Source organism: Vanessa atalanta, chromosome Z, assembly GCF_905147765.1.
Source record: "Vanessa atalanta chromosome Z, ilVanAtal1.2, whole genome shotgun sequence".
Taxonomy (NCBI): domain Eukaryota; kingdom Metazoa; phylum Arthropoda; class Insecta; order Lepidoptera; family Nymphalidae; genus Vanessa; species Vanessa atalanta.
Window position 1 is genome coordinate 15,407,565 of NC_061902.1, and position 23,111 is coordinate 15,430,675.

The window sequence follows — 23,111 nt, forward strand, 5'->3', positions numbered from 1 at the left end:
AAAACATGTCAAAATAAATTATCTATTGCTTGGTACCATATGGAATTTTAAAAAGGCAACAAAATTAGGCCAAGACCTTTCCAATGATACTAATATTAACAAAGTTATAAAACCTCCTATAAATAAACTGGAGTAAAAAAAATCTCACTCTCCTAATAATTAACCGATACAATGACTTCGTTTCCAGGAATCCATGGACAAAAGACGTCGAGTGCCTCGTCGCTAACAACACATTGGTGACCGATGAGCAGGTGCAACCCCTACTAGAGGACTGCAGTTTCTTCGACATATACAAGCATAGTACGTACGACAGTTAAACTAGCGTTTGATTATACGCAGCAATTGTGCATATTGAAGCACTACGATTTAAGGATTAACTTGTACCCCAAATTTATATAGTCTTCAACTACTACTTTTGGGTAATGAGGCATTAATTTTCCGAAATGTATTTTGTCCATTTTGTCGCTTTGATTTTCACCCTGTCTATTGATAATATTATATGAACTCCATTCTTAGGCTTCATTCTATTGTCCCATGTATTTTTGGTCAGCACGGTTTGTTATAACAAAGGCATGGAACGGAATTTGACAGAGATCAGGTGGGCATTGAACTGTTTTTTTGAGGTACGTTGTTCCAGTTGAGTTGTTTTTAAAAGATTCTTTCACCACGCTGGTCCAATTCAGCCTGGTGATATGTATGACATTATTTTGTATATCTCTTGTACATTTATTCACGATGTTTTGCGTTAGCACAGCACACGAGATCAGTTATTAGCACAATAAGTGCCCGGGTGTAATCAATGTTCTGGATATCTACTCAGCCCAAAAATATTTTTAGAAGAAGTTGAGAGGCACTTCTTTAAGTCCAATCCGATGAGATGCCTTTCAACTTCTTACACCCCCGGTAGCTTGGATTAAGATGGGTCTGATGTTTACAAACACAAAAAACGTAAAAATGTAATGCTACTTGGCTTTCATTCAACTCCACGTTTTCTCATCAGTTCTCTTTGGATTTCTGTGGTAATATTTTTAATCCATATCAACATTTATATTTATATATATACAAATAGATGGACATTGAGCATTTTATTTTTCCATTATATAATAGTGTGTGCTGTATAAGCTAATTTTGCTATTAACTATTCAAAGAGGCATGCGTTAGGTGCTATATAGCCGGATTCGACCTAGTCATTTGGCTTGAAGGGTTTCCAGGATTAGTGAAACTTAGACGGTGTTGAATGTTTTTCTTTTGAAATGAATGAAAAAAAATATATCCCGCTGAGTTTCTTTCGCCGGTTCTTCTCAGGTCCGAGGTGCTAAATTCCGAACCGGTGGTAGATTTTTGACAATCAATAAGCAAGTGCAAACACTTCTATATTGAATAAAGATTTTTGACTTTGACTTTGACTTTTTAGTACAAATTTCTGTATGTGACCCAATATTTTGACCAAATCGGGTAATACATTTTTTATTGATAGCTATTGTACTTAATAGTTTAAATAAAATCTGACCAAATATTGCATGGTTACAAGAGAAAATACAGTGTATAAGAAATACCATGTCCAAAAATGGTGTACCGTTATTAACTTTTATTATTTATTTATTAATAAATGCAATGCATCTTAACCGATGTTTTCGAGTTCAAGGCCAGGCAGGCACCACTGAATTTTCATGTGATTAATTTGTGTTTATAATTTATCTCGTGCGGCGGTGAAGGAAAACATCGTGAGGAAACCTGCATGTGACTAATTTGAACGAAAATCTGCCACATGCGTATCCCACCAACCCGCTTAGAGCAGCGTGGTCCAAACCTTCTCCTCAAAGGAAGAGGAGGCCTTAACCCAGCAGTTGGAAATTTACAGGCTGTGTATATAAAAAAATGTAATGCAATTTACTATTTCCCAATTAGCGTAATTCTAATTTAAGTTACAGTTTGTTTTAAGAAATAGGTTCGTATTTAATTACATTGTAATTGAAATGAAACTAATTATATTGTGATCAAAACTTTGTAAAATGCCAAGTATGAAGCCTTGAATATAATCGCCTCATTGTTCTGTTTTTGCGGGACTATATATACAAACAAAAATAAAAAATACACGGGACAAATCCTAGCGGGACCTTTGGCTGTATTCATTTTGTGGCCATTATTGTATTCCGACAACATCGATGACTGGCACTACAATATATATCTTGGTGGTTATTTGTTAGTTTGATTTTTAAATATATATTTTTTTTAATTGTTGTTTCGTATGCAGACGATCACAACATTTTTATTTTATTTATCAATGTTATTGTTATTTTTATTTTTTTACTGCACATAACGACGTATGTAAGATCGACGCCTTTGGTCCATACGTTCGTTTATTTGCAGGCGAGCCATTTTGGGACCAACTTCATAGTACGCTTTCAGAAGCTGATGTCGAAATGCAGCGGTTGATAGACTCACAGATCGAGTCACACAAGATAGGCTCCACGATAGCCGAAGAGGCGCTCAGGAGATCGTCCTCGGACTATTCACCTGAGCTCTCGGCAGATATATTGCAAGATACGGTGTTTACACCACAGGTATGACATATTATATTTATATATATTATTATAGTTTAGATAAACTCGTCGGTTAGTTGGAACGCAATAGGATATAACTGGCAATTCAGAGATGATAAGAAATATATTATCTTCTAGAAGTCTTTCTAAGCAGGTAAAGTACATAAAATCCAATAAAGCGAATAAGGTCTTGCAGATGGAAACCTTTGACATTATATCCACGACACTACCTGAAGATGACCATCATGTGTTCCTCTGATAGCGTTTGGGTTTACTGCATAATAAATGAGTATCGAATTACGGATCAAAATTTGTGAGATCCATCTCTTCTTCATAAATGTCACATAAATTGATAAGTTTCTAAAGACACGACTTTTTCTAACAAAGACAAATCGACAAGACATTATTGACTACCAGTTTCTAACACTCTGGTCAAAGTCATATTATCTAATTTGATTGTGATGTGAACAGTCTTATTGGTCGAAGGAAACCGTTGATGCGATATCCGACGAATGAGCGTTCAGTATTTAATCGTAGTAGTAAAACTAACTTCTCCCACCGTTTTCAAAATCAGTTCAAAACTTAAACCACGAAACGCTAGTATGTATATTTTAAGAGCGTATATTTAAAATAATAGATATAAAACTATATGAATCATTCAAATCTTTCTAGGGTTCGCTAGGCGATAACTTTCTGGGCGTGGATATGTCAACCTACAACAACCAAGTACGGAACAACGTCCCTCTTAGCTCCGTCGGTGCTGAAGGATCACCCATACCAGAGGTGAATGGCTTATCCTCCACCAGTCCTCCATCAACATCCCCACCACTCCCGACTCTGGGTCTTGATGGTAATGGAGAAGCAGCTATGGCAGTCATAATGAGTTTACTAGAAGCCGATGCTGGACTAGGTGGTCCGGTCAACTTCTCCGGTCTACCTTGGCCGTTACCTTAAAAATCACTCTGTCAAGAGTAATTTCCTAAGTCAATTTTTCGCTGATCTTCCTATCAGACAGCAATATTGTTTTAAGTTTTAATAATTACTTTAAACTTGATTATATTTTACCTATTTCTAATGTAAGACAGGCCTTAACCAATCAAATATCGTTACTCTTTTCTCTTACAGTTAAAACTATCTCTTACGCCTAGTTTCTGAAATGCCAATCAGTCAGATCAATTAATTTGACTTTAACCGGAATAGTCATTGGTCGAAGTTAACTGGGGACGCAATAGACGACCAATGAGAGTACAGTATTTAGTCAGATTACTTCATTTAATTTCAGACATTGGCAGTTGGCCTATAATGTAATATTAATTGGACCAAATTGTTTATTTGTTAAGGTCGTTTTACATTTATTTTGCACATCGCATAACCGATCCAATTTTTAAAATTTTTATACGACGTTTTAACTTCTTTTGTCTTTATTATAGTAAAATTTCCTTGCGTCGTAACAAATATATATGCAATAATTGATTTGTAAATGTTTCTTAAATTAAATAATCTGTGACGGTCATGCGATGTGCTGTTATTTTTAAAAATATAATATATGTATATACATATTAAGTTAACCTTTTTGGATATCCAAAATTGATAATTTAAAAAATTGACGTCTGTCAACAGATTATTATATTTAACTATTCTATATACAATGTATTTCTATACGGATATATTTTTTCTCTCTCCTAAGACTTATCAAGCTTTACAAGTAAGTAAAAAGTCCAAATTTAAAATTTAAAATAAAATTCTTCATATACTATTTATGATCATTTTTGAATTGTGTAACGGGTACATCACTAAAGTTTTACTCTTTTTATTTTATGCTGGTGTAACAACAAGATGAGCTTAAAACTAAAAAATAATAAATAAAATATATTTATAAATTAAAAAAAAAAAAAAAACAAACAATGTTTTTTAATATAGTGGCTCATAAAAAAAAAGTCAATGATTTTATGATTTTAATTTTTGGTTATGACATCTATATTATCTATATATTACTTTCTTATAAACAATCAATATCTGCTATTAAAACGTCCATTGTATTAATAAATTATTATATTTTAAACTTCTGTGATTTAGTACCGGCACTAAGACTCGATAAATCTGTATTTAATATTTCTATTACATTATTTCATAAAATAAAAATTCTATTATACCGTATTTTACTAAATATTTTAGTTACTACGTAACGAAAAATTATTGAATCAAGAATTTTACATAACTGACTTAGAATGTTTCTTTACGTGCATATTTTCTTTGAAAGTTGTAACTAAAGCTTTAATAATTATATATGATATGAGTAAAATACATTGAAATTCAAAAACGTTTCTCTTAGTATTGGTACTATTCTAATATATTTATGAAATATAATTATAATTTTAGATTTTTTTTATTAATATTAAAATATAATACTGGCTGGTAACTTTCGTATTTGATTTAATCAAATTTTACTATCATAATAATTATAACAGTTAAGATATTCATTTCTATTTGGTTTTACATTTAAAAAAATACAATAATTTATGCACTAAAGCTTTTCGTAATATATTAAATTTTATTTACCGTATAATAATAAAATTTTATGATTTGTAGTATGCATTATCCATTTAAAAAAAAACGTTTTGTTTATACTAATACTTAAACTTTGAGAATTACGAGTAAATTATATATGTGACGTGGAGGCATTATATTATTTTGTAGATTCGGAATGAAATTATAACATGTAGTTGTCCCAATTAATGTTGTGTATTTAATGTTCATAAATGTTAGTAGAAGTAAGTGTCGCACTAATTTTTAGCAATTTTATGTAATCTGTTCGTTTGCTGTGTTACTTAAATGATATCTGACTTTGACGTACCTAATAAGTTCTTAACAATTTAAAAAACATAACCTTAATTTTTTTTTCAACCTATACAAACTCATAATTAAAAAGGTATTTAATTTGTATATCTCGGATATATTGTTGACTATAATGTAAAATATATTGTATTTCGTTACAAAATTTTACATAACTCTGTTCTATAATTAACAATTTAAATGCATGTGTTGTCTTTTAAAAAGTTGTGACTAGGAATACAAAGTTTTCGGTCTGCCTAACTAACCTAACTTTTGTAATTAATTAGCTTGTTTTATTTTAATTGTATATACCTCGGATTATAAAACAAAAATGGAACGCGTGGAAAGAAAAATTTGGGATCCGCATATGAACGTGTTGCTCTACAGCGCTGTAAAATTAGGTGTATGCGTGTCAGACAATCAGACATTCCCACGCAAACCGAAATGTTGATGCCTGATGCCGGAAGGTAATCGTTATCTTCTTATTTGCTATGGTGGCCGAGATATAGAGATCCGCGCGCTCTATCTGTCTTTTGTTTTATAATCTGAGGTATGCCCATTCAATGTTAAGGCCTCTAAGCCTCTCTACATTCGCGTGGAAATCGACGGCGAAGCTGGATTGTAGATCGAACTCACTAACTTTTTGAGTATTCCTGCAAACTTTTGCGAAGGTGGAAAAACGAAATGGTCTTACCGCGCAAATATAATTGATACTATAGTTTGCACGCTTTTTGTTGCTGAGCAATACAGGGCGCGAACTGCTCTACATTCATGGATCGCGGGGTTTGAACGGGAATGTGAAGAGGCCTTTTAGTAAATGTTATATTAAAGTAAATTAAATTGTGATGTTATGTCTTCGATTCATTTTATATGTAATCATGGGTATGTAGTAAGATATAAGTTATAATTATGTTTAACAAAATAATGCTACATAAATGTAGCTATCAGAAATTAATCATGATTTATTCAAACTTTACTTTTTATTTTATCAATTGATTATCACATCTATAATGATAATAATCAATACAAAACAATATTTAATTAAAAAAGTAAAGTGTGAATAATATCCGAATTAAACATTAAGACATGCAACTTGCATGTAGAATAAACTTTCTTATTATTAAAAATGTTAAATAACATTATGATCATCCCATAGTATATTATTTTATAGTTATATAAAATATAAATTTATTTGTATGAGGAAAGATTGTAAACAGCTTCATTTAGTCAATATATAAATGGTGATATAAATTTTGTTAAAATATTTTTTATAGATAGTAATCATTATTTTTATTTTATAGATGAATACAATATATTTTATTTTCTCGACTGATATTTTATGAATTTAATTTAAGTTCAATAAAAATAATAATTCTATATATACAACAATTAAATTTGCAAATAGTTGAAAAAGATTATCTTTACTACTTTTTTATGAAACATGTATGTTAAGAATTATTTTCTTGTTTTAGTTATATTCATACTTTTCATAAGTAAACTTTATATAAGGTTGGTTTTTAAAGATGCATTATTAAATTATTGATTATGTCGTTACGATTGGACCATGTTCTTCACTAATGTTCCAACCCACAGAGACTAATAAAAATTATTAATTTTTTAAAATAATATACTTAGCTTTATAGTTATATACATATAAAGTTTAACAAGGTTTGTGTTTTCTGTGGGTTGAATCACTTTTGCACAACAGACGGCTGGCTGAAATTGTTTATCTTGCCACACTGCAATTTTGTTAATAATAATAACAATATTTTATTACGATAATCTGATAATCTCTTTACTTCAATAGTTAAATTAATACAAATAAAACTGTCATAGTCTGAAACTGTCCCTATGACAGTTTTATTTGGATTAATTGGATTCCCTGGCTCTGAGAACACAGTCCGATTGATCTATTTGATTCTTAAAACATCACATTTTTAGGGATCATGTGTGAATGCTTTAATTTGATTGCAATATTGTTTTATTTGTTCAAGTTAAGGGATGGTCATAGAGTGTAGTCATGTTATATAGTTGTATTTGTTACTTGAATTTTCTGTTTAGTTTATTTTTTACTGTAGTAAAGTGTTTCAAAATATGTTTGATTTAAGCTGTGCGTTTCATTTAAAAATTCCCCTCGTAAAATAACTGCAATAACATTGAAGACAATGCTAAGTATTTATTCAAATTATTATGTTGCTGTTGCGAATGTTACTTTATAAAGATAAATGTTCCCTATTTCCGCCATCACTATAATTCATTAATAACTGTCAAAATATGTGGCTTTAACTTTATAAAAAATTACATATAGCACCAACATCACCACCAATGTTGGGTAACATTGGTGGTTGACATGGGATGAATTAAAAAAAGAAGCCTAAGCCCTTCCCTGAGACTATATTCATTGCATTTATAAAATCAGTATTGGATCGGATTATGGAATTAATATATCCAATTTAACACAACTTAATCATATTATAATGAATGTGCAGTAACATAAAAAAAATTTCTAAAAATATGATAATAATATACAGTTTTAATAGTTTTGCTTGTTTGTACATACATAATAATAGAAACACAGAGAATTTCTAGTAATAATAACAGCTGAGTAAGATATCACAGGACCTTACAGGTAACAAATAAAAACACCAAGAGTAAACCCTTATCTACTTTATTGCCTTACATCCACATTTCTAACCTAAAAACAATATGACGCTGTAGCAATGCAAGAACATTAGATTGTAAACATTGTTATGAATATATTGTTTTATTTGACCAATAACTTAGTACACTTAAAAATTGTATATTTAATTAATATCAGTCTATGAAAATATTTACATAAAACATTGTAGACAATTTTACTATTAACGGTTGCATATTATAAAGGCACAAAATGGCTGTGATAAAGCCGCCACAGCAGTTAGATATAACATTTATAAATATTTTAATGTGCAATAATTACATATTAAAAATATTTTTTTATTATTGCTGGTAATAAGGCAACCGATGACAGAACACTTCATCCAATCAAAAATGGCTCTGGTACGACTAGCAAAGGAAATACTTCATATCGATTTTAATCTCCTATTGTAAAACTTTAACACTAATGTTTGCAAGCTACTTACTAATCTTTTCGGTCATATTATGTAACTGTCGTTTTAAGAAAATTCTTAAATATACTACATTACTAGCATTGCGCTTTTATGTTAAAAATTCAGGATAATTGGAATTATTCCATAGTATCACCATATTTGTTGGTAGAGGTAGATCGAGGTGGAGTCGGCTGAGGTCTGCTCACTGCTGGTATTGTGTTTGGTTCCATTCTGGAGTTGTAAATAATGATTAAGCTTTTATATTTAACATAACATTATTATCGCTTTTGAAATTTTGCTTGAATGTGGAATTTTAATTTTGTTATATTAAGTATAGTTTTGTGTTTTCTAGTTTTATAAAGCTGAAAATTAACTTTATTGGATGACTACGACATACACCCACAGTAACTTCAAAACTATTAAGATGGGTTTTTTCATTTTTAATTTTTATTTTATTTAATTATATAATATGTACATGTATTTATATGTATTCCTAATACTGTTTTTTTTTTTTTAATAATTGTTAATCTCACTTGTATGGGTCTTGACGGGAATCTGAGTACTCAGTGCGGTTTTTGCGACGTAGCTCATCATACGACAAGACAGGCCTTGATGGTATGCTGTCTGTGTGAGGGGTCGAACCTGAAATGAAAGATAAAGTTATTCATAAAAAATTTTTGTAAAAATTTTTTATGAGTTGTATTTAAAGTGTAAGTAGTGTCTCAATTAATGAGCAGATTTACAATTTGTAAGTTAACACATTTGTAATAAAGGTATAAATTCCTTTTTTAATTTAATTTTTTTTTCTGGCTTTTATTTGTGCCAAAAAGACATTTTTTTTTTTTAAATAAACTTTCCTATTTTGTCTCGAGTACATAAACATGATATACATACAATATAAATGGATAAAAAACTATCTCTTACCTGAATCAGACCCTGGTCTAAACGAGTCATCATTGAAGAGTGGACGATCCGTATCGAGATCTAAGGAACTACCGGGTCCAGCATCGGAGTACACGTCGTCAGATGTAGCTCCAAACATGGTTGGAGTACGTTTCGTAGCTATCCTGTAAGATAAATAGTAATGAAATGCCTTCCAATTTATTTTACTATCGCAGACAAGCCAGATACTGCAAGGCGTAAATCTCTTATAAACAACTAACCTGATTTCTGAATGAAATATGTTGATTGTTTACTTGATATAAGCCCTTTCGAATGAAATATTATTTATCAGTTGCAACGAGACTAAAGAAGTGACTTTGGAAAAAAATTATGCCACTATACTATTGCTTTTTTGCTATAATTAATGACTTTTACCTTTGCAGGGAGTCCACATTTTAATTGGATATAATAAATTTTAGGGAAAAATAAAATCCAATTCCATACCCTGACCGTCCTTGCTTTTTTTCTCTTAATAGTTGTCCAATGTAACTGTTAGGTATTGCCATAAGCTTCTCGGCGCAGGCTTGCTGGTAAGACAGTTTGCCGAGGAAATAGCCAACTATCACTGCCAATGTCACTTTGGGAATAGCACCAAAACGAGGGTTTGGCTTAAAGGTACCTGATTACAATAAATAAATATCACATGTTAATTAGTTAGGTTAAAGATACTTTTATGATTTATGATGATGCAAGTATAACCAGAATTTTATAAAGATTTGAATTTGTTTCACCACCAAGAATATTTAGTCCAACCAAATATATTGAAGTGCCAACTACTTGGAAGCTGTAATGTCACTGGTCTTGTAAGTGTTTACATTCACTAAGTCACTAAGCCTTTAACTCAAAATTATAGAATGATGTAATGGCAGAGTGAGCAAGGAATTCTTGCAGATTAATCTGATTTACATGTTATCAAATATAGAATTTTGATTACCAATAGAACCTTTGTACAAATACCATTGTACAAAACCCTATGAGAAATATAGGATGGATAATATAAAATAATTCTTACACATGACATTAAATAAATAAAATATATCAGTTCATAAATAATAATTCTAAATTCTTGTATTTCATAAGCAGCAGAATTAAGAGACTGCAGAAATATTTATTTGTGTTAATCCTGACCTTTCTGTACACCGAAAAACGCCGTTAGACCGAATGCAGTACCCAAAGGCAAGGAACGTTGAAAGAAGCTTTCAGTATTGCATTCCTGGAGTACTCGTAGCTCGTCCTGCGAGAACTTGTACGGCCCCTGAACAATCACACTATTAAAACCAGGTCATATGTTTACGGGGATACTTTGCGGACATAACCTTACCGGCGAAGCCTGCGGTACTCCAGGAGTAGTATTTCCATCGTCATATCCAAATAAATTTGTATCACTCATATTTGTTTCTATAAACGCCGGCTTAATTTTCGCTCATATGATTATCCCAAAATATGATTTCGGAAGAAATGACAATTGATAAAAATAAATGTTATCTGACATTTGACAGGATTTTGACAATGGAAATTGATACGCCAATGATGTTGCAAACATTTAAATATCTTTAAAATTATTGCAGAAATAAACAAAAATTATTTTCAATAAGATTAAAAATAAGTTGAAAGTTTAATTTGTTCGCAGCATTATGGTACAGCTTATATGATTAGTCGACGTGAGAATTTTGACGATAGACCATAACAGGAATTATATTTATCAAAATGTGAGGCAATGGTAGTGGTTAAGCTCTGAATATAATATATAAAAATATTTCATATTAAGCTGATATTATATAATATTATGCTGTGTCATAATGCAGCTGTTCTCATTCGCGGTATATTATTTTCCTCAAAAAAAAAGTTTGTTCGTAATCCTTTGCGAGATTAAATTTTAATTGAATTAGACAAAAAATATGTGATATTCAATTTATATAAAAAATACTCCACGACTTTCTGCTAACAAGAAAACAACATACCATTATGGCATTTAGTCAGAATAAACTAAACTTGAATTGTTTTGTAATGTTTCTTTATTCAGGAATTAAATAAAATTACATCATCTATCCAAAACTAAATTTAGAATTAAATCAAAACTATAGTCCATTCAAAAACATTTCCCGATTTAGTGTAGTGATATGTATACACATAACTAATCCCGAAATTTATCAAAATTGTAGTGTGACATGAAAAAAATTATGTATATTCTAAACTATTTGGAATTCTTAGCCGGATTATTCTGTAAATAATATTGTCGCATAATTTTTCCAAGATTACTGTCGGCGGGTAAATGGCGAAGCTTTAAATCGCATTCGGAGATATACGATAAACGTCCAAAGGAATAACCAATGAAAGCTGCAAACATAACTTTTGGTGCAGCACCAAAATGTGGATTTCTTCTCAGGATACCTAGAACAAAACATTCACAGAAGTAAGAAAGAGAATAGAATGTCATATAACCAAATTATAAATTAAGAAATAAATAAACAAGTAACAAATTTCCTATTCTTACTTCTATGAAGTTTTTACTGCATATCTTCTAATATTTATAGAATTAATCTTACCATTTTTGACACCAGCATAAGTGATGGCAGCAAAAACAGAACTGAATGGTAAGCAGCGCTGATAGAAACTCTCTTTGTCACATTCTTCGAGTGCTTTGATTTCTTCCTGCGTAAACTCGTAATAACGCTAAAACAAATAAAATTCAATGATTAATTGGATGAACCGATACTGTTCATTAATATTTACTGAAAGACATTCTTCTTTTTAAATTATGGCTTCAACTTATACGAGTTCGAGTATAGTGGACCCGAAAATTTAATTCAAATAATTCTTCATGTTCAAGTTTATAATAGTATTTTTTTCTTGGTATAAATATAAGTACTCGCCAAGGGATGCGTTACGTTCCTTATAGGAGGACACGACCATTTAGCTTGAGCTTCATCGTTGCATTCCTCCTGTTTTTTATTTTTATCATTATCAACCATTAGGTACGGTTAAATCACTTCATTGTAATAAATAGAAAGGGTTTCATTTTCTTCTATAAAATTTGTATAAAATCAAAATTTTTCATTTTAATAAATTTGTTTTGTATGCCAAATCCGAAACATCAAAAACATTTTTTTTTCAAAAGTTTTGATAATTTCATTCAGCCAGCATTTTATATGTAAAGCATGTATTTTTATTACGTGGCGCATATTTTATTGTTTTTCAAAATAGGTTACAGTCAAAACACAAATAAATAAGCCATAATCAATAAGTTTTTAAAATATTTAAAGGATGTTTGACATATTTATTTATGATCAAAGTTTAAATGTCAAATTTGTAGTCATATACCTATTATAATTATGTTGCGAATTTCAAGTATTTCACAGAATCGTACAATTACATAGTAGATGCGGTAATAATGACAAAGCATTTAGTAGTCCTGTTGGCATATGTGGTTGCGTTGGAAGCCGCCCGCTATGGTGATTACACGGGGGTTCGGATGCCGCAATACAACATAGAATATGAAAACAAAGAACCGGCACCTTTATCAGATGAATATTCAGACCGCTCACCTGATGCAGCGGCTTCTTTTGATTATAAGTATGAAGAAGAACCTCAAGGTTAGCGTACATTTTAAACAACTTAATATAAAAGTAATAACGATATAATTAATGTTTTCAACAAATTACAGAAAAAATCGGGACTACAGACGAAGATCAACTATGGCAAAAGATGAGTAAAAAGAGGAAAAGGCCATTAAAAGAACCACGTGATAAAATAGAAATTGATGAAAGTGACGTCGACACTATTCCCAAGTTTAAACCGAACCATCGTTTCCCTAAACATCGGACCCGCATCAAAGACTTACACAAAGAAAATGACAGGCGGCTTTTTAAATATCATCGAAGTCGTAACGATGAAATTGAGGATTTAGATATTAAAGACGACCATAAAATAAATAAGTATCGATCGAAGAACGATAATAGAATAGATTTAAAGAATTTTGATTTTAGAGTTACAACAAGGAGAATAGCGAGAAGAAAACCACGTGACAGAACAATAAATCGTGAAGTATTAGAAAGAGATGACCCACCAGATTTTCGAGGAATGGAAAACGAAGAGGATCCGGTACATAATGATTATAATAAAGTGATACGTCTACAAACGACGATGGAAAGGCCTCGTGGACCTATTCCTGGCAATCTAAAGAACTTACAAGAATATGATGAGTATTATGATATGAAAAGAGTCAATAGCATAAAAAATAAGTTACCAAGCATTTTTCGCCAGACTAAAGGTAATTAACACCAATTTTATTATTTATTTTTAAAATCATTATATTTAAATCTAATTCTTAAATTGTTAAAAAAATTACCTTTATCACCTACAATTTATTAATACATTTTCTTGTAATAATTACCTATTCGTGGTTGGTGTTTTATATTCAAGAAAAAAACTTCGCCATGCTTCAGAAACGGTTAGGTAATAGTAAGTTTGTGTGTGCTCAGCATCAACAATCATCGCGGAGCCACCGAGTACTCGCCAATTCCAAGATTTAAGTTACCGACGTGCTAACATACCTGCAAAACTCGAGACCGAGGCTGTAACCGCAACTATACTGACTGACTCAATAGCAACGCCAAATTTAGCCGAGATAACGTTGCAAGCAATAGCATCACCAGAATCACCTATTTCGATGAGTTCCACGGATTTATCTTTGGCGGAGAAGTCTAGGCTGTCCATCCTCAAAAAGGCTCAAAGAAAGGATAACTTAGGAAATATAACGCGGACTACAAAGCCACCGGTTCTTATGCAGGTGACGCAGCAGATGAACACATTGGTGATGGTTGAACATCCGAAGAAAGATGTATTATTTCGCGCCCGTGCAGTTTTTGATGACTCACCTGAAAGAATCGCCCGTGCAAAGACTTTAATGCGTCGCAAATTGGTCTCTGGAGCAAGGAGAATCGAAGACCTGATTGATAATTGGGACGAGATGGTTTGTGATTATATTGATGTGTCTCTATTAGACAATGGCGATGTACATCACGTGTCCCTCGATCTTAAAATAATCTTGCTAAGTGTAATTATCTGTTTAATTAGTAAAGATCTTGTTTAAATAAATAATGTTGATTCACATAAAACGTGTTAATTGTGCACAAGTATGTTTTCCTACTCAGAATATAAACAGTGGTAACTGTAATTACTTAGGACATATTTTCCTTGGCATAAATAAAATAAATTTATATAAAAAATAATCTACAAATACACAAAAAGGGAATTATCATGATCACGGTATAATGGGCTATTATTTGTAGCAGATTTCTATACTGTATCATAATTACAGTCATTACTTTGAAATTTTTTAAAGTTTTGTACTAAATCAATTTTGAAAATTGTGTAATTTAATACAACAAGTAGAAATAAAAATATTAGTTTGTCGATCCTGGAATTGTGAGCTAAATACAGCATTGAAACATAACTTCTCTGTTGTTATGTAGACACATCTGTTCTTAGCAAAACACATCTAGCTGATGAAGGAGAACTTTTAGAACGTGGTGGTTGATACTATTTTTCTGGAAGGTGCGGCGTTATGAGCCAAGTAAGATCATGAGGTGATTTCGCAGTCAAGTCAAAAAGTAAAATTTTTAACTAAGCTATGTGTATCACGAGCTCATGAGGAAAAAGTCTAGTATTCGTTCATTTTAATGACAGAGCGAGTGTGGTGATTTTTAGACTTAATAGACAAACGGAGTGTTTTGGGTAGATATAAAATTGGAGATTTGAACAGAACCGGACACCAATGGCTTAAATTAAATTAAATATAATCGTTCAATTACCGACACATTTTTTCCAAATGCTAACTTTTATATTCTGAGCTGTTCGGTACAAGATTTTACCGTTTACCGATTTAGAAGATACTACTTTACTGGTTTCTATCTGTATCAGACACAATTCTGTCTAGAAGTAAACTAATGGTTCGACTGTATCATAGGCACAAATCTATTAAGACTTGCTGATGTCGGAATTATAGAAATGCCACAATTATGTTTGTGTCGGCAAGTTATCCGTATTTCAGAGGACAGAGCCAAACTGATTTTATTTTCAAAACTATTGGATAGTATGCGTAAAAGAGGCCGCCTGGATGATAGATAAAAAGACGTTCTAGTATTTCAAAAGAAGCCAAGATCTTTTTACTATCGGAAGAATATAATCGGACATATCTGAAGAAGATAATCGGAAGAATATAAAAATAAACAACGATCTGAATGAATACTAAACATCTTCTTAATTTGAAAAGGAAGAGTGATTATTTAAACGCCAGGAGATACATACAATTATTGACATGACTGGCGTGTTATGTACCCAAAATTGTAACCGTTTGTTTTCACATAAAGCCAATAAAGGTCAAAGACCAGAGTACCGAAGATATGAATATAATTGCATTTAAGAAATTCAAGGTCGCTTTAGTCGAAAGATTTTTTAATATAATTCTTTTAAATATTTTTTGAATAAGCATAAGTCTAATTTATAAGTCAAAGAAATATTTTATATGAGAATCTTTTAAAGTGGTTAGTTTGTAAGCCTTTCATGTATGTTCATTGTTCATATTATATTAATATAATAATATATTAAAAAGTATTCACGACTAGATAGTGATGAAATACTTTTTAAAATGAGTTTTAGACAATTAATATCGCTTATTAATATTTCAAAGTCATTTTACGTTGTATGTTAATTCAATTTATGAAATTATTTCGAACAGAGATTCAGTCATGTTTGACGGAAGGCATTCAATTCACTTCAACCCTTTGTCGTAGATATTCAGAATTAGTTTTCATTTTAATGGTATTATTGCTTACTGTTTAAAATTTACTGTTAATATTGTTATGCAGATAATCGAAAAAACATATTAATACAAACAAAATAATTAGTTGAAGCGTCTTAATTTTAATCTCACTAGATTAACGATTTTAAAATAACATCGAAATGATTATTATTCATCATGTCGTGAATATCTTTGGATACATTTGTATAATAAGACTAGAAATAGAATTGCTTTGGCTTTCTTTAAGGGAATGACAGCTTTGAGGGTTTTCAAAGCTATTCAAATCAGAGTACCAATTACGATTTGCCGGACGAAGACCGAATATTATACCTAGATGTAATTACTTTTGCCAATAAAAAAAAAGTAGCCGAGATGGCCCAGTGGTTAGAACGCGTGCATCTTAACCGATGATTTCGGGTTCAAACCAAGGCAGGCACCACTGAATTTTCATGTGCTTAATTTGTTTTTATAATTCATCTCGTGCTCGGCGGTGAAGGAAAACATCGTGAGGAAACCTGCATGTGTCTAATTTCAACGAAATTCTGCCACATGTGTATTGCCACCAACTCGCATTGGAGCAGCGTGGTGGAATATGCTCCAAACCTTCTCCTCAAAGGGAGAGGAGGCCTTTAGCCCAGCAGTGGGAAATTTACAGGCTGCTAATGCTAAAAAAAATAAAATAAAAATAAAACAGTCAACTCATTCGATGTATTACATCGATTTAGATATTTTTCGATTTTTTTATATCATTAACAAGAATATGAGTTATTTTAATATACTTATTACCATTATTATAAATGCGATGGTTTTTATGGATGGATATTTGTTATTTAATCGCACTACGGCTGAATTAATATTTATACTTTTAATCTCTGGCCTCACACATGGTCGTAGTCACGGGCAGAAGCTAATAATTAATTTATTTTTATTATTGTTATAATGGTAATTGTAATATGGTAAGAAAGAACATATACTTGCAGTTTACGCGCCGCGCACGCCTATGTAGGTTTGCCAGGTCGCCAAACTTAATATCCGGACAGACCAGCTAGTTTGGCCAGACATTTGGGTAAAAACGCCGGACAGCGGGCACCCTACATTATTCAAGATGTTGTGTTCCAGTATTAATGGATACGATACAAAAAAATGTTTTGTGATTTTTACCTAAATTTTTAATGAAATATAAATAAACTCCCAAGTATCTCGTTTGCGAAATAAATAAATATAATGTAAAAAGCCTAACAAAAGCTGGACGAGCCGGATACCGTTTATTTTGGCCGGACACGCAATCAAAAAGCCTAACTATGTCCGGCTTTATCCGGACGCCTGGCAACCCTACTCCCAAGTGAGTAGAGAATGGTGGGGCAGATAGCATAAGATAGCTTGATGCCATTTGCCGTCACGACATACGAGGCGGTTGTACTCTTTAGGTGGGACAATAAATGTTTCACATCAAAACAATTTAAGACGACACAAAAGGTTCGATATATATGGTTGACAAACGACGATCTAATTATATCTACGTTCAAGAAGGACTTGTAATATTCTTATATCTCCGTGAAATCCATTAATGCATTGTCTGAAAAGTAATATTAATGTTAAATAATTGTAGATGAATCACGCTCAATAATTTCGGTATACGTATTTTCCATTTAATATAATATAATCCGTTTTTGAATTTGTCCAAAGACGTCGTACAAAAGAGGAAGGCTTTTGCAAGCTTACATTGTCTCTAATGTTTTTCACAATGTTGGCACACTTTACGTTTAAGTACTTAAAATTAGATTAGGTATTAAATTTTTTAATTTTATTTTTGGCATATTAAAGTGAAATAAAGTTAAAATATCTGGATCAAATATATTTATATTTAAACTATTATTAATTTAAGAAATAAGTTGTTTCTTTTACAGAAGTTATTACTGTCGCAAGTGTGGCTGAAAGAGAACTGAAGGCTCTTTTAGGACATCGACAAAGAAAAGAAATATCCTCCTCTCACATCACAGGCGCCCTTCCAACGACGTTCCCTCCCAATGCAGTGATTCCGGCCTTTGACGACGAGTGGACAAACTTCATACGAAACAATTCGACAAGATTTAAACATCTGATGATTGTTATTGTGATTACTTTAATAAATAGTTTCATATATTATGGACATTTTGATTGTTATTCTGAATTAATCGACAAATTATTTTCTTAACATAAATTTATAGGTGAGATATATTATTTAGTGGGACGATCATAATTTTCTAGTGTGATCGTTTGCAGTCTATTATCTTTTGTAATATTTTAAATGCGAAAGTAAGCTTGAACTCCAAAGAAGGAGATAGGCAACTTTTTATGCTTAATACATAAAACGCGAGCGAAAAAGTAAAATATAAATACCAATAAACCCTCATGCGTTTCCGGCCTAGAAGGCACCTGTATTCGGCATCTACCCTTTGGAAGGACACGATGAAGGGGTCCATGGGCGACGGTGACCGCTTATCATCTGATTGACCTTCCGCTCGTCTGCCATCTATATTTATACTTAAAAAAAATTGTGTATAGTTCCGTGCTTGTTAACACGGTATCTGTATAAACATAATCGAGCAGCCAAAATCTTTTACCAGAAGCTCGTTCTAATGTACGGTTTCTTGGACGAGAGATCTCTTTAATACAAACTTCAACACTTATATTCTCACTCTTATACACTCTAGTGTCACAGAGTCTGGCTCTATTGGGAGTGGCCCATCACGGAAACAAAAATTTTGCCAAATAAATATTACATTGGTGATTACCATACTCAGTTAGCTTCATCTTACCATCTGAGGCACCTGGAGTTCCGTAGTAATTTGCTTGTAGCCAAGATTTAAAAAGCGGTGCTAAAAAGCGGTGTAAATAAATAATTAAAACGAAATAATTGCTTCCTTTTACATATATATAATCTTGCATTGCATATGACATATTTATGTTTTTTTTAATGTTAGAATGAAATTAATGAATAAGGAAAATTTAAATATATTTGGAATTTAATTATAGAAAGTATTTTATTTGATTGGCGATTGAAGATTGGCTTTGCGCAATCGGGAACTTGCTGTTATCAGCTTCAGCATCTTTAGTTCTCATGTTTAAATAATGATTGTCAATGATTTCCTCAAAATAAAAATACTGGAACCCCAATTTATATTCTGATAATATAAGCAGGTGTTTTTAATTATAAGTAATATGCCTAAGCTGTGATTTTTATATTATACAGGAAGGTCATTTGACAAATCTAAAATAATCTATAGATATATCGACTATTCCTGGTTGCAATATTACGTCTAAAGTTTAATTTGCTGCATTAGACCGACGACAGTAAAACACGGCAGGGACGTTAAATAGAATCATGAACGGTGATTATCAAGGAGAATCTGGACTAGAATAATTACTGTTGCTTAATACAGAAGGGTGGGTTGCGCCTCGTCGATAATAGTCAAGCATTGTACAACGGGTGAGGCGGTCCCCATGTCCCCATCATAGACAGACTGGTCGAATACCATCGAGAAATGGTAAAAAAACCATTTAGCACAATTAAAATTGTAATCGTGAAGTTTTGATACTGTCTGGAAAGAAGAAATACTTTCAGTACAGATTTGTTTATGTAAAATATGGACCTATCCATCTTCTCGACATGTCTAGCAAGTCGCTTTCTGCTTTCCGTATGCTTAAATCTTCTAAGCTACGCAACGGATTTTCATCAAAGCATATTGTAGAAGAGTCGAGAATTTCAGCATCCTTACGTTACAAAGTAAACTAAAAAATAATAATTGTTTAATCAGTGCTATTAAAATATTTAATTAAAATTAGTGGTACCATCCATGTCACAGCATTTTAATTCCAATTCACCTTTATTTATCACGGTTAACACGACCAGTTCTAACTGACCTTATTACGTATTGTTTTCAACCAGCACTTATATTCGCGAGTGACAATGGTGATGATTGATGACAAAGTGTGCCCTCCCTATCATCATGGCGGTTCCAATTTAACAGGAATCGCAAATCGAGATACTTAGTTCGATATAGACTAGATAAGTGGGTAAGAGCTCGTTATACCCACCGCTGGGCTAATTTTCCGCTCGCTGGAGGTAATTTTCCTGTTAACGACACGGCACTTAATTCATAAAGCCACTCTAATACAAATTGGCTTAAGTGTACATGTGGATACATTTCATCTTTCCCATCGTGCAGCTCTTTCACTGCGGAGCATAGGTGAACTAAAAATTGAACTAAAAAAGACCTTCGCAAGTAACGGAGCGTTATTACAAAATGCAATTTAAACTTCTTCAAAAAACGAAGCGAAAGTCTTTGGATAGCAATGAATAATAAAAAACTCCTGTAACGCCATTTTTTTTAAAAACCTATCAAGTATGACTTTTTTAAGGAATTACAAATATTATTAAATTCAATATCGCGGCGATATTGAAAAATTGTAAATAAAATCAAGTGCTTCAAGAAATACTTAAAACGCTTGATTTTACGTGATTTTTAATAAAACAGCGTTGATGTCATAAACCGGGGGCTAGCAGGCCTTTGAGGGATTCGTAGGCACTTTTTTTGAAGGTTTCTTTTTGAATATAAAAGGATCATTTTAAACAAATATGAGCTTCAAGGTAATCTCGCCATATACGAAATATCCAAATTAATTGTTCTTGAAAGAATTTACAATTAAACCAATTTACATATATATTGAAGACATCAATAAAAACACACAGTTACATAATACAATAATAAAAAAAAAAAATATTTTTCGCAAAATTATAATCTATACTAATATTATAAATGCGAAAGTAGGCCGGTTTGTCTGTGTGTTTATCAGATAGTATATCACAGCCAAATCAATGAACCCAATTTGATGAAACTTGCTTTGAAGCAAGCTTGAATCACGAACGAAGGACATAGGCTACATCTTACGACCAATAACAAATATATGTAAACGAAATACTCATATAGTATACACATCAGAGAGTAGGCTCACGGCTTAAGAGTTGGTTCCACTTTAAACTTTACTTTATTTGGTGGTAGTGCTTTGTGCAAGCCCGTCTAGGTAGGTACCACCTACTCATCGGATATTCTACCGCCAAACAGCAGTACTCAGTATTGTTGTGTTCCGGTTTGAAGGGTGAGCCAGTGTAATTACAGGCAAAAGGGACGTAACATCTTAGTTCCCAAGGTTGGTGGCGCATTGGTGATGTAAGGAATGGTTAATATTTCTTACAGCGCCATTGTCTATGGGCGATGGTGACCACTTACAATCAGGTGGCCCATTCGCTCGTCCGCCTACCGATATCATAAAAAAAAATATCTCGCGAATATATGTTATATATACTGTATAGATATATATTGCACAATAACGCACATATTTTATTTATCTTTCTTATTAAAATAAACAGTCCGTCTTTAATTTGTATTCGAACGATTCGAACACAATTATTTTGTTAATGTAGAGTTTTTGTACTTCTTCTGTGTGAGCTCGTAGATTTTTCTCTTCGTCAAACATATTGGTAAGAAAATGAACTCATTTTATTTTAGATACAATCGTCTGTTTTTATTAATATTATTCTTTATCTTATCTTTTCTAATATTAATTAGAACTACCAAGTTTTTCATATTATTCGTTTGAATGTATTGTCACCGTTAAACTACTTGTTAAATAGTTAAATACGTGTTCAGAGTTCCTCTCCGAAAGTTTAAGTTAGCGTGTAAATACCCACTTGTACTAACTGATCATTTTCTTCATTTCAAACAGGAAATTTACGTTGCTCTACTTACGGGCTTAAAGTTCTCAACTGGGTTGAAGGAATGAAACTAGATGGCGCCAGTTTCAATGATATGTTTGTCAGAAACACGTGCCCAGCTATTAATAATAAATCGTATTATGTTTTAAATTGTTCAATTTTTCGATTTACTTTTTGAGAAAAAAATTATAAATAAATAGGTTGGCCAAATCAATATTTTGATTGTGAATAGGTATTTATTTAATAATATTTGATACGTAGGTAAATTTATAAATTTTACCGAGTATGTATGTATGTATTTTTCAAATATTATAATTATGTTAATAATTTGCAACACCTTTAGTAAATCTCTCCTAGTTGGTCACGACTCGCGATTAACAAATTCATTTTGATTTAAAAAAATCTTCTCTTTGCACAAAGTAAATTAAGTAACATGTTCAAGTGTATGGTGTATATAAAACAGCAAGAAAAGCGTATGAAGAGTATTAAAATGAATAAAATAATATAAAATAATTGTTTCGGGCCATCTAGCGGCAGAAGGAAGTCGTAATGGGTGCACTCAAGATGTCGCGAGTATCGGCGGCGCAGTGGCGACGAATTGATTGCGCGGCGGGAGCGGGAGGCCGAGGCGCGCGGTGCGGCAGCTAGCGAGCCGAGTGCGGCGCTGAATTCAATTATTTATTCGCCGCGCGAGCCGCGGGCCGGAGGTCGCTCGTGGAGTGTGTGCGGGGCCGGCGTCTCCCCGTCTCGGTGTTGTTATCGAACCTACAGTCGGTGTTACAAGTGACTATTATGAGCGACAGGGACAGGTCGTCGCCCTCCCTCACGGACACCCCGCTGAAGACGTACATCGGCCGACACGACGACGACTACCCCCTCATAAACGGAAACGGTGAGTGCTTTCCGTGTGTACGAGCGTAAGGGTCGGGTGCTGAAGCCGTGAGCGCGCTGGCGCTGAGCGCGCATCACGCGCTCGCGCCGCCGCCGCGTGCTCGATGCGATCGTCTCTCGCGCGCCACTATCATCGCCGCAGCGGGGCAGTGGGTCACTGCACTCGCTTTCGCTTCCCGCTTCGACTTGGACCTCACGTTAATTTCGCACAGCCGTTTCGTTTTGCCGCAGTGTATACGTCGCGGGTTCGATCGACC

At 32.7% G+C, this 23,111-nt stretch overlaps 5 protein-coding genes across 10 annotated transcripts in view; 3 read left to right on the forward strand and 2 right to left on the reverse strand.

Annotated features, from left to right (window-relative positions):
- The window catches only part of LOC125076002 (protein cycle), a 99,587-nt gene extending 95,527 nt beyond the window's left edge, over positions 1-4,060 (forward strand). The window contains exons 10-12 of one of the 5 annotated variants that reach the window (XM_047687921.1): positions 188-300; positions 2,371-2,564; positions 3,216-4,058. In XM_047687921.1, the coding sequence (XP_047543877.1) occupies positions 188-300; positions 2,371-2,564; positions 3,216-3,497 (589 nt within the window). In that variant the 3' untranslated portion in view covers positions 3,498-4,058. Of the gene's footprint in view, positions 1-187; positions 301-2,370; positions 2,565-3,215 lie in introns of all 5 variants that reach the window. The other 4 variants (XM_047687922.1, XM_047687919.1, XM_047687920.1 and 1 more) reach the window with 4 other exon arrangements.
- Positions 4,061-8,027: 3,967 nt separating this feature from the next.
- LOC125075830 (OCIA domain-containing protein 1-like) lies at positions 8,028-10,888 on the reverse strand. Its single transcript, XM_047687619.1, has 6 exons — positions 10,728-10,888; positions 10,535-10,661; positions 9,851-10,025; positions 9,389-9,531; positions 8,998-9,106; positions 8,028-8,695 (listed from the first exon to the last, which is right to left on the reverse strand). The coding sequence occupies exons 1-6, from the start codon at positions 10,794-10,796 to the stop codon at positions 8,602-8,604; spliced, it is 717 nt and encodes a 238-aa protein (XP_047543575.1). The 5' UTR covers positions 10,797-10,888; the 3' UTR covers positions 8,028-8,601.
- Positions 10,889-11,403: 515 nt separating this feature from the next.
- Positions 11,404-12,469, reverse strand: LOC125075831 (OCIA domain-containing protein 1-like). Its single transcript, XM_047687620.1, has 3 exons — positions 12,280-12,469; positions 11,953-12,079; positions 11,404-11,797 (listed from the first exon to the last, which is right to left on the reverse strand). The coding sequence occupies exons 1-3, from the start codon at positions 12,376-12,378 to the stop codon at positions 11,601-11,603; spliced, it is 423 nt and encodes a 140-aa protein (XP_047543576.1). The 5' UTR covers positions 12,379-12,469; the 3' UTR covers positions 11,404-11,600.
- Positions 12,470-12,722: 253 nt separating this feature from the next.
- Positions 12,723-22,611, forward strand: LOC125075741. Its single transcript, XM_047687443.1, has 4 exons — positions 12,723-12,999; positions 13,071-13,676; positions 13,888-14,462; positions 22,495-22,611. The coding sequence occupies exons 1-4, from the start codon at positions 12,798-12,800 to the stop codon at positions 22,609-22,611; spliced, it is 1,500 nt and encodes a 499-aa protein (XP_047543399.1). The 5' UTR covers positions 12,723-12,797.
- The window catches only part of LOC125076178 (hepatic leukemia factor), a 204,480-nt gene continuing 203,961 nt past the window's right edge, over positions 22,593-23,111 (forward strand). The window contains exon 1 of one of the 2 annotated variants that reach the window (XM_047688186.1): positions 22,593-22,855. In XM_047688186.1, coding sequence (XP_047544142.1) covers positions 22,756-22,855 — 100 coding nt within the window. In that variant the 5' untranslated portion in view covers positions 22,593-22,755. The remainder of the gene's footprint in view (positions 22,856-23,111) is intronic. The other variant, XM_047688187.1, reaches the window with a different exon arrangement.